This window comes from Sciurus carolinensis, chromosome 3 (genome assembly GCF_902686445.1).
Source record: "Sciurus carolinensis chromosome 3, mSciCar1.2, whole genome shotgun sequence".
Taxonomy (NCBI): Eukaryota; Metazoa; Chordata; class Mammalia; order Rodentia; family Sciuridae; genus Sciurus; species Sciurus carolinensis.
The window spans coordinates 119,493,476-119,506,114 of NC_062215.1; the positions used below are offsets into that span (position 1 = coordinate 119,493,476).

Below are 12,639 nucleotides of genomic sequence, written 5' to 3' on the forward strand. Positions count from 1 at the left end.
ATTGGTTGTTGTTATTATTTGTCTCCCTCTAAACAGTGAGATTCTGGAAACCTTCAGGAACACTGTAAGTCCAGAGGACAGAAACTCTACTCCCTAAGATTCATAATGTTAGCTAGGTAGACAAACAAATGACATGACAAACCAAGGGAACAAATAGCCCCAAATAAACTAAGATACTCCAATAACAGAATCCATTAATAGACACCATAGTGGAAGAAATGCCTAAGAAGGAATTTAGAAAGTATATAGTTAAACTGATCTATGAAATAAAGGATTGTATAAGAAACGAAATCTGAGAGAAAAAACAGGAAGTAAAAGGTCACTTCAATAAAGAGACAGAGATTCTAAAAAAAAAAAACAACAAAAAAAAAAACACAAGCAGAAATCCTCAAAATGAAGGAAACAATAAACCAAATTAAAAAATCAATAGAAAGCAATACCAACAGACTAGACCACTTGGAAGACAGAAGCTCAGTCAATGAAGACAAAATATATAATGTTGAAAACAGAGTTGACCAGGGAAAGATGATGTTAAGAAACCATGAACACAACTGCCAAGAACTATGCAATAACATGAAAAGACCAAATTTAAGATTTATCGGGATAGATGAAGACATGGAGACACAAACCAAAGGAATGCACAATCTTTTCAATGAAATAATACCAGAAAATTTCCCAAACTTAAAGAATGAAATGGAAAATCAAATACACAAGGCTTATAGGACCCCAAATGTACAAAATTACCACAGACCCACACCAAGGCACATTATAATGAATATGCCTGACATACTGAATAAGGGTAGAATTTTAAAGACTGAAAGAGAAAAATATCAGATTACCTATAGGAGAAAACCAATTCAGATTTCAGCTGATTTCTCAACCCAGACCCTCAAAGCTAGGAGGTCCTGGAATAACATATACCAAGCTCTAAAAGAAAATGGATGCCAACCAAGAATCCTGTACCCAGCAAAATTAAACTTTAGATCTGAAGATGAAATAAAAATCTTCTGTGATAAACAAAAGTTAAAAGAATTTGTCACTAGAAAGACTGCACTATAGAACATTCTCAACGAAATATTCCATGAAGATGGAATGAAAAAAAAAAAAAAAGTGAAAACCAGCAAAGGGAGGCACTACACTAAAGGAATAGTTGATCAAAGGAGAAATTTATTCAAACCAAAAACTAGAAATATCTCCAAATGACTGGGAATACAAATCATATCTCAATAATAACCTTGAACATTAATGGCCTAAACTCATCAACCAAAAGACACAGACTGGTAGATTGGATTAAAACAAGACCCAACAATATGCTGTCTCCAAGAGACTCATCTCATTGGCAAAGACATCTATAGACTGAAGGTGAAAGGATGGGAAAAAACATATCACTAACATGGGTCACAGAAACAAACAGGGGTTTCTACCCTCATATCAGATGAAGTGGACTTTAAGCCAAAGTTAATCAGAAGGATCAACGAAGACCATTTCATACTGCTTAAGGCAATTATACATCAACAAGACATAACAATTGTAAATATTTATGCCCCAAACAATGAAGTATCTATGTATATCAAACAAACCCTTCTCAATTTCAAGAATCAAATAGACCGCAACGCAATAATACTGGGTAACTTCAATATGCCTCTGTTACCACTGGATAAATCTTCCAAAATGAAACTAAATAAAGAAGCTACAGAAGTAAAAAATACAATTGACAATTTAGACTGAACATATACAGAATATTTCATCCATCAATGACTGAATACACTGTCTTCTCAGAAGAAAACAGATCCTTCTCTAATACAGACCATGTTATATAGGCTATCACATATGTTGGCATATAATTGTAATATTACCTTAATATGTTTTTAGCATCTGTACATTTGATAGCCTCCTTTCCATTGATATTAATTTTTGTTCTTGCTTTTTTCTTGATTAGATATCTTTGATTTTTATCAAATTTTAGCTGTACTGTTTCTTCTCTGTTTCATATATTTCTGCTCCCACTCTTATTTTTTCCTTCCAACTACATAATTTGAAAATAATTTATTATTCTAGCATCTTTCTGATAGAGTACTTTAAGTTATAAATGCTCATCTGAGTACTGTTTTATCCCAGAGATCCTGATATTTTAAGCTTTTATTATCACTTAGTTCAAAGTAATTTTTATTTACTTTTCCTGTGCTTTCTTCCTTGACCTCTGTGACATTTATAAGGACACCACTTAATTTTGGAATAATTGACATGTGGGGGTAGGGTTCTATACATCTAATTTGATTGATTTCTAATATAATAAATCATGCAGGAAATACTGTATGATGTCAAATTTTTTAAAAGTTAATGGAAATGCTTTTATATTGATTGTATTGGTTACATGTCAAAACTGATCAAATGCATACTTTAAACATGTGCATTTTATTGTACTTCAATTTTACCTCAATAAAGCTACAGAAAAAATTAATAAAATCATCCTTATCATTTGATATACATTCTGAAATTATAATATTGTCTATAAATTACTTGAAAAGAAGCCGATAGACTCTGATGAATGATATTGACAAATGTGACTCTGAATGGAATTCATTCATTATATATTCTAATTCTAGTTTTTTTTGCTTTTTGAGATGGGTGTCTTACTGTGTTGCCCAGGCTGGCCTCAAACTCCTAGGCTCTGCCTCATCCTCCTAGTACCTGGAACTATAGGTGTGTGCCACCATGCCCAATTTTAGTCTACCTTTTTATATGTTTAAATTTTTCCCATAATAGTTGGGTGCGGTAGTACACACCTGTAACCCCAGTGGCTCAGGAGGCTAGGGCAGGAGGATCAAAAGTTCAAAGCCAGTCTCAGCAAAAGAAAGGCACTAAGTGACTCAGTGAGACCCTGTCTCTAAATAAAATACAAAATAGGACTGGGGATGTGGATCAGTGGTTGAGTGCCCCTGAGTTCACTCCCCAGTACTCCCCTCAAAAATTTCCATAATAAAAAAACAATATAAAGGTGGGCGGAGTGGTACATGTCCACCTATCTCCAGCTGAGGGCAGGAGGATCACAAGTTTAGACTAAACAGTAAGACCCCCATCTCAAAAAAATAATAATTTAAGCCAAGAAAAAAGGAAAGAAATAAAAGAGAAACAATGAATGAAAAGGAGGAAGGAGGAAATTGACTATCTACTTTTTACACATAAGAGAAATTGGGGCATTGAAGCATCTTCAAGTTAATTATGAAACATGAAATACAGTTCAATCATTAAGAGACTGAATTCTGGAGCCAGAATGCCAAAGTCAAATCCTGGCTCTGTCATTTGCCAGGTATAGAAACTTGGGCGAACGATAATGTTTCTGGGCCTCAGTTTCCTCATCTGAAAAGTACAATAATTTATATACTTTATGGGATATAATAAATAATTTTATTATATATGTATATGTATATATACACATACACATATATAAAACACTTAAATTAGGTATATCTCTTACTGTTCTTATATAAAATTGCAGCATTGTTTGAGAGATGTATTTACCAGCAAAAAATTTTTATGAACTGATCTAATCATAGAACATACATTCAAGGAATATATGCAAACACTAAAAATGATGTTGGATTAGTATATCTGTTGGCATATAAAAATATTCACAACATATAAATTAAATTATGAAGTGCTATGATCTAAATGTTGTCCCAAAACTCACATATAAAAACTTATCACCAGGGCTGGAGTTTTAGCTCAGTGGTAGAGCACTTGCCTAGCATGTATGAAGCACTGGTTTCAATTCTCAGCACCATATATAAATAAATAAATAAAAGTCCAGGGGCTGGGGAGTTAGCTCAGTCGGTATAGTACTTGCCTTGTAAGCACAAGGCCCTGGGTTCGATCCTCAGCACCCAAAAAAAAAAAAAAAAAAAAAAAAAAAAAAGTCCATCAACAACTAAGAAAAAATATTAAAGAATATATAGGATTCTATACTAGCCAGAGCAATTAAACAGACCAAAGAACTTAAAGGGATAAAATAGGAAAAGAAGAACTCAAGTTATCATTATTTACCGATGACATGATTCTATATTTACAGGATCCAAAAAATTCCACCAGAAAACTTCTAGAACTCATAAATGAATTCAGCGAAACAGCAGAATATAAAATCAACACACATAAATCTAACGCATTTCTATTCATAAGTGATGAATCCTCTGAAAGAGAAATTAGTATAACTACTCCATTCACAATAGCCTAAAAAAAAATAAAATACTTGGGAATCAATGTAACAAAAGAGGTGAACGACCTCTACAATGAAAACTACAGAACACTAAAGAAAGAAATTAAAGAAAACCTTAGAAGATGGGAAGATCTCCTGTGTTCTTGGATAGGCAGAATCAATACCAAAATGGCCATACTTCCAAAGGCACTATACAGATTTAAAACAATTCCAATTAAAATTCCAATGACATCCCTCATAGAAATAGAGAAAGCAATCATGAAATTCATCTGGAAGAACAAAAGACCCAGAATAGCCAAAGAAATAATATCAGACCTTCAACTATACTACAGAGCAATAGTAACAAAAGCAGCATGGTATTGGCACCAAAATAGACAGGTAAACCAAAGGTACAGAATAGAGGATACAGAGACAAACCCACATAAGTACAGTTTTCTCATACTAGATAAAGGTGCCAAAAATACACAATGGAGAAAAGATAGCCTCTTCAACAAATGGTGCTGACAAAACTAGAAATTCACAGGCAGTAAAATGAAATTAAATTCCTATTTCTCACCTTGTACAAAACTCAACTCAAAATGGATCAAGGACCTAGGAATTAGACCTGAGACCCTTCACAAAATAGAAGAAAGAGTAGGCCCCAATCTTCATCATGTTGGATTAGGACCAGACTTTCTCAACAAGACCCCCAGAGCACAAGAAATTAAAGTAAGAATCAATAAGTGGGATGAATTCAAACTAAAAAGCTTTTTCTCAGCAAAGGAAACAATCAATAATGTGAAAAGAGAGCCTACAGAGTAGGAGAAAATCTTTTCCACACACACTTCAGACAGAGCACTTATCTCCAAAATTTATAAAGAACTTAAAAATCTTTACACCAAAAATCCAAAGAACCCAATCAATAAATGTGCTAAGGAACTGGGCAGACACTTCACAGAAGAAGATATACAGGTGATCAACAAATATATGAAAAAGTCCTCATCATCTCTAGTAATTAGAGAAATGCAAATTAAAACCACCCTAAGATTTCATCTAACTCCAATTAGAATGGCTATTATCAAGAACACAAGCAAACATAGGTGTTGGCATGAATGTGGGGGAAAAGGCACATTCATACAATTCTGATGGAGTTGCAAATTGGTGCAGTCACTCTGGAAAGCAGTATGGAGTTTCCTCAGAAAACTTGGAATGGACCCACCATTTGACCCTGCTATCCCACTCCTTGGTTTATACCCAAAGGACTTAGAATCAGCATACTACAGTGGTGCACCCACATCAGTGTTCATAACAGCTCAATTCACAATAGCTAGATAGTGGAGCCAACCTAGATGCCCTTCAATTGACGAATGGATAAAGAAACTGTGGCATATATACACAACGGAATATTACTCAGCCATAAAGAAAAATAAAATTGTGGCACATGCTGGTAAATGGATGGAGCTGGGGAAAATTATGCTAAGTGAAATAAGCCAATCCCCAAAAGCAAAAGGTCAAATGTTTTCTCTGATAAGTAGATGATGATACATAAAGAAGGAGGGGTGGCAGGATGGGCAGGCAGCAAGAGAAGAATAGAGGAACGTCGTATTGTGTAGAGGGTGGGGGAAGGAAAGACAGTGGACTGAGACAGACATTATTACCCTGTGTACATGTATGATTACATGAATGGTGTGAATCTACATTATGTACAATCATAGAAATGAAAAGTTGTGCCCCATTTGAATATAATGAATAAAAATGCTGTCTGTAAAAATTCTTTTTTAAAAAGAATTTATAGAATTCTAAAAACAAATAGAATTCTTTAAAAAAAAAAAAAGCTTAATCACTGCCAGGGTTGGTGGCTCACGCCTATAATTCCAACGGCTCAAGAGACTGAGGCAGGAGGATCATGAGTTCAAAGTTATGAATATAAAAACAGACACCAAAAGTAAATGGTGGCTATATCATGGGTAATTATTATTTATGGTTATCTACCTTTTCTGGTTTATTCTATGGTAAAGCACATATCATATGATCTTTCTTTTGTACTAGGGATTGAACCCAGGGGTGCTTTAACACTAAGCCACATCCCCAGACCTTTTTATTTTTTATTTTCAAACAGTCTAAGTTGCTTAGGGCTTCACTAAGTTGCTGAGATGGGCCTTGAACTTACAATCCTCCTGCTTCAGCCTCCGGAGTTGTTGGAATTATGGGCGTGGGTCACAGCACCCTGCTCATATGATTGTTTTAAGTGTTTTTTTTTTAAATGTCTTAAGTTCTACTCCATAGTTTTTAATCATAGTAAATGTTGTCTTAATCATGCCAGTTCCCTATATACAAGTATTACTAATCAAATCTTATTTCTAAAAATTTATATACATTTTCACATAAAAATAACTCTCTTGACAGTGGGAGTTAAAAATACAAAATAGAAATACAATGGGCCTATGATGTAATAATCCTTGTTTAAGTATGATGCTTGATTTTAGGGGGTTATTATGAGTGATTTTTCTCTCTTTTTTTTAACTTTTCTGTGTTCTTCAATTGTTCTATGATGGATGTGCATTATTTCTAGTTTGAAAGAAATGTTAAGAAAACAAAAAGAATGAAATGAGATGATAGGAATAAGGAGCTGGAAATAGAGCCTGTTTAATTCTAAACTGTCAAAGAACCTTCTATGAGAAGGAATTACCAATCATTTTCATATTCATATTTTAGTACATTTACTTCCATGAGTATTACTTTTACAATAAATAATATTTCTAGCAGAGACTGCAAGTTGTCCCCCAGTATTCATTCTTCCCTTTACTTTTAATGATAGAGACCCTACATCTTAGCTAAGTATGTGATCATTCAGAATAAAAACCGCATTTTCTAAACTCACTTGCAGCCATGTATGGCCATAGATCATAATTAAAAATGGTATGTTTAACTTCAGGAAGCTGTGCTTAAAGATAAGATATATCCTTCCTGTTTCTTCCCTCCGCTTCTGCTTGGGTTGTAGATTAGTGGCTGAAGCTGGAGTAGCTATGTTGGACCAGAAGTGGAAGTATCCTGCATCCCTCATGTCTGTAGAGATGGCATCTCAGTCCTAGACTCTACATGTAGAGGAGAAGGACATAAACCTGTAATTTAAGTTCCTGATATTTGTGGATTTTTGTTACTCATCACCAACCCTACTCCTGATTAATATAAAAACCAAACAAAAGATAGTATGTGTTTCGTGCTGATTATCTAGATCAGTCTCACACATACACAGGATCATCTGATCATCCATATTCTGCCCCAACATAAGTCCTTCATAAAGTAGCCCATAATTATTCTTATACTGACTTAAAGTGTGCTTCCATTAATTTTACCATTTTTTTTATCTCTGAAATGGAGATATTTAGTGGTTCTTCTATATGACAATCCTTCAAACATTTATTTTTCTTTGTTTTTTTGTTTTGTATGTTTGTTTTGTTTTTGCAGTGTTGGAGCAAACCTCTTAAAACAGTTATGCTCCCCATGAGACTTCTATTTTCAAATTAAACATTCCTAGCTGACTTTTTTCCCCCAAATATAATTTATTTTGTTCCAAGGGTAGTTTGAAACGCTTTACATGCAATACTTGAATTAATCCTACTAAACAGGCATTACCATCTCCATATTGCAGATAAAGAAACTAATAAGGTTTAGAGGAATTTGCTTAAGGATTGAAATCTATGTAGTCCTAGTCCTCTCTACTTCTAAGACATGATTTCTAGATCCTTCACCATCTGTCCTTTGTTTCTTGACCCTATTTGTCATTTTTTCTCATAAAGAGCAACATGCAAAAGAAAGTATCTGAAGGACAGAGTACAATGACACTACTAACTTCCTTATTATTAATGTAACTAAAATAATATTTGGTTTCTGGCAACCATTTACATTAAGAAGATACCACAGATACCTTCCAACCTAATAATAGAAACCTTATGTTAATCCTCTTAAAGCTTTATCTTTTTCATTAAGTCCACCACTTGAATTTAATAATATCTTTATGAAACTCTCTCGCTTTCTCTCTCTCTCTCTCTTTTTTTTTTTTTTAACAGTACTGGGTATTGAACCCAGGGGCACTTTACCACTGAGCTACATCCCTAGTCCTTTTTATTTTTTATTTTGAGACAGGGTCTTGCTAAACTGCTGACCCTGTCTTCGAACTTGCAATCTTCTTTTCTCAGCCTCCTGATAAGCTGGGATTATAGGTGTCTACCACTGGGCCCCACTCTTTTTGAATCTTATACTGTACTGCCATCTGACATCAGATAGCACACTAGCTTAGGTCATCCACAATTAAATCAGAATGGCTTTTGCAACCAGACTACCTGAAAAAAACAGGATTGATCGATCAGGTTAGGGACAGGCAAAATACCTCTGTTAGGTTTTGTTTTTTTTTTTTTTTTTTTCCCTCTGTTAGTTTTTGAGATGAAGTTAAAATAATAAATCAAGGTAAGTCATTTTACTGATAATAGGGCACTAAGTAGAGAAGACAGAATCTTTTAAATATCCAGAAAAGTTCAGTGAATCTGAATCTGGGTTTTACTTACAGTTGGTGAAAGATAGACCTTAAATTATATCCCAGCCCTTTTTGTTTTTCATTTTGAGGTAGGGTCTTACTAAGTTGTCTAGACTGGCCCATGGTGTTTGGAAATTTTCATAATAACTCAAAAAAAATTTTAACTTTTTCAAATTCCAGTTGATGAGATGACTCTATTAAAATTCCTGTCCTCTGAAAGTAGTTAATTACCTATCAATGACTTACCTATTGTGTGGTAATAAGGTGAAAGAAGAGAGGTTTTCACACAATTGATTCCTCCTAGTACCTCTGCTAACATTTTAGAAATCTGTAGTTGTGCTCCATTCATACTGCCAATATCTTTATGAAAATAAAAATGAGACCACTTAAGTCAGTTTTGAATGAGTCATCCCAATTCTACAAAATGAAAAAAAAAGGATAATATCTCCAATTTAATAGCTTCAATAATACCATATGTAATCACAGAAAATTCAATACAAGTCCTTGCTCTTAAACAAGAGATTTAGTATCTTATTTAAGAAATTCTTGAGCTGGGACTGTAGCTCAGTAGTGGGGCACTTGCCTAGCATGTGTGAGACACTGGGTTCGATCCTCAGCACCACATAAAAATAAATAAAATAAAGGCACTGTGTCCATTTACAACTAATGAAAATTTAAAAAGAAATTCTTATAACACAAATTATACTTACGAAATCTCAACTGAAAAAAAAAAAAAACAAACAGGCTATGGTCCTCTTGGAAACTCTAGTCTCACATTTAGTTTTAACAACAGTAACAACATACTACCTAATACTTTACCTTAGAATTAAACTTCACTATCTCACTAAAAGAAAACTCAAACCTTTATTATACTGTTGTTGACAGAAGCGGTCATGAAACCATGGTATTTGCAACTCAGGGCATTCCAAGCAGACTGCTCTATTTAATTCCATAAGACGAAACTGGACCCTTGTACGTAGAGATGATGGTAAAACTGAAATTAAAAATAAAATACTAAAGATTTTAATAGTTTAGACCTAGCAAAAACAACTCATTTTTTCACATCATTTATCCCCACTCTTGGTTGACACTTTTACTCATATTATAAAATCACTTCATTTGTACAAAAACGCTTTACATTTTGGGAGCATGGCTAGGACCAATTTCTACACCACTTTCATTAGTTGTGAATTTTAAAACTACATTTTAAAAAATACTACCAAGGACTGGGGATGTAGCTCAGTGGTAGAGCACTTGCCTAGGGTGCATGAGGCTCAGGTTCAAAACCTAGCATGGCAAAATAAGCAAAAAAACAATCAATTTCATTGACCTAATATTCCATATTTAGAAATTTATTCTAAGGAAACAATCAATGAGTCATATGTAATAATTTATTATTATAACAATGAGGACCAAGAAACAACCTATAATAAGTGAATTTTATTATCCACATAATGTGTATTATATATACAAATCAAGATATCAAAAAATATTTAATGAAATGGAAAGTTGTTCAAAATATAGTTAGGTGATAAAGGACAGCATACAAAATAAATATATAAGTAATCCAAATTTGTTTAAAAATACACAGATACATCATCATGTAAAAGCAAGAGAAAAACAGAAAAGAAATAACCCAACAAAAGAAGGAAGAAATGAACAAACTATTCGACAGTTTCACCTCGTGGTAAAATTATGAGTAACTTTTTATTTTCTGTTTTATATTTTTATGTTTTTTCAAATTTTCTACAACAATCATGAAAAACCCAGGGCCTGGTGTTAGACAAGAAGTAGATAAGTTATACTTCTTGACAACATCATGAAATACTTTTATTATAGGGAAAACAAAGAATTATTAACATTTAAATGCTTCAGTAGGTAGAGTTGAAACTCAGATATAAAGTACAAGTGATAATTTTTAAAATTTAAATGTAGATACATACTTTCAAGTTGAGAATCTAATCTTGCTAAGAATTTGATGTTAAAAATTGTCTTTAGCAAATCTTCTGGAAAATATTCAAGTGTGGCCAAAGAGAAACCAAGGAACACTAACATAAGAGGATCCAATGTACCTAAAAGAAAATTTAATAAAATGTATAATATATAGCCACCTCACATATATACAAATATATAATTATTCAGATAAAGACAGGTTTTAAACTATATATATATATATATATATATATATATATATATATATATAAAATCATCACTGATAAAACTATTCCATACAGTTTTAAGTCAGGATAGTGGTTAAGTGGGTGTAGGGGTGTAGGTAAGAAAGGAGGACAAGAGAAGAAGGGCACTATAATATTACTGTTTCTGAATCCCTGGGCGATTCAATGTAGGTAAATTCAAACTATTATACAAAGTTTATATAAATGTTATTATAATTTAATTAGAAGTTTTAAAAACTGCCTTGAAAAGAGAAAGAATTAAAGACAAAAGGAAAATAGTGTAGTTCTCAGGGTCAAAGTTTGGTGATAATGATATAATAGTGCTAAGAATTTGTTAGGTACCACTCTAAGCACTTTACATATGTTAACTAATTTAAACCTCATTTTTGTATACAGTAGGAACAGATATTATCTCTGTTTTATATTAAACGGGAATAGGGAAGCACAGAGAAGTTAAAGACTTGCCCCAGATGACAGAGTTATTAAGTGGAGGGTGGGGTTTAACTCAGAAAGTCCACCTCCATGACACTGGGCTGCTCTCTGGGGATCTCAGAACTCCAGGTTGACTGTACAAATGTCTGAGGCTCAGGCCTTGCCTAATACCCCACCCCACTCCACTATGCTCCATCCTAAACACTTGGCCTACAGTAATGTTCTTGAGCGTACTTTTCATCACATGACCTTATAGATTTGTCTAAGGTTTATGCTTGTGTCTCCCCACCAGAAAGTAAATTCAGCAATGATAATCTACATGTTTTGATTCTCTCCCTTATCTCCAGTCGCTGGCAGAGTATCTGACAATAACCATGTGGTAAAGCCAGGTGCAGTGGCACATTCCTGTAATCCCAGCCACTAGGAAGATTAAAGCAGGAGGATCACAAGCCTCAACAATTTCCTGAGGTTGTCTGAAATTAAAAATTTTTTAAGTGGCTGGAGATGTAGCTCAGTGGAACAGTGCTTGCCTAACATGCGCAATTCCCAGTGCCATACACATACACAAAAAATACATGGTGGGTGTTCACTGAAAAGGTTAAGAACTACCAGATATTTCACTTCTAAAACTTCCATGGATAAGAAGTGGTTAAGATCTGAGAAGCAAAGCCCCATAAAACCCCACCCTTAAGCATTATATTAAGCAATATAAGCCAGACTCAGAAAGACAAGTGCTATATGTTTTCTCATATGTTTAAGCTAGAGAGAAAAGAAAGGGCAGGGGAATCTCGTGATGAAGAAGGGAAATCACGAGGGTAAAGGCAGGAAATCAGGAGGAGGTAGGAAGGATGAGAAAGAAGGGGAGGGACTGGAATGAAACTGATCAAATTATATCATATGCATGTATGAATATGCTACAACAAAACCCACTGTTCTGCAATAACTATTTTATACCAATTAAAAAAAATTTAAACCCTACTCCTTGAAGGAAAACCTCTCCCAAACACAATTCAGGAACCAAAATAAGGAGTAACAGGGAAAAAAGAATTTCCTGCCTTTGCTACTGCTTCTGCTAAGGCCAATGATAGGAAAGACCAATTTTATTCTATTTTTTCCTAGTACTAAAACATGATTTAAAAACATTTTTATAGGGGCTGGGGAGATAGCTCAGTTGGTAGAGTGCCTGCCTCGCAAGCACAAGGCCCTGGGTTCAATCCCCAGCACCGCAAAAAAACATTTTTATAATATACAAAATCATCAGCACCAGAGCACTAACCCTTCAGACAATTCATAAACATCTACTA

General features: G+C 34.0%; 1 protein-coding gene across 1 annotated transcript in view; it reads right to left on the bottom strand.

The window, feature by feature from the left end:
- Positions 1–12,639, bottom strand: part of Fastkd1 (FAST kinase domains 1) — a 45,966-nt gene that overhangs the window by 9,274 nt on the left and 24,053 nt on the right. The window contains 3 exon segments of the mRNA XM_047543724.1: positions 8,973–9,086; positions 9,589–9,720; positions 10,670–10,798. Of these exon segments, the coding sequence (XP_047399680.1) occupies positions 8,973–9,086; positions 9,589–9,720; positions 10,670–10,798 (375 nt within the window).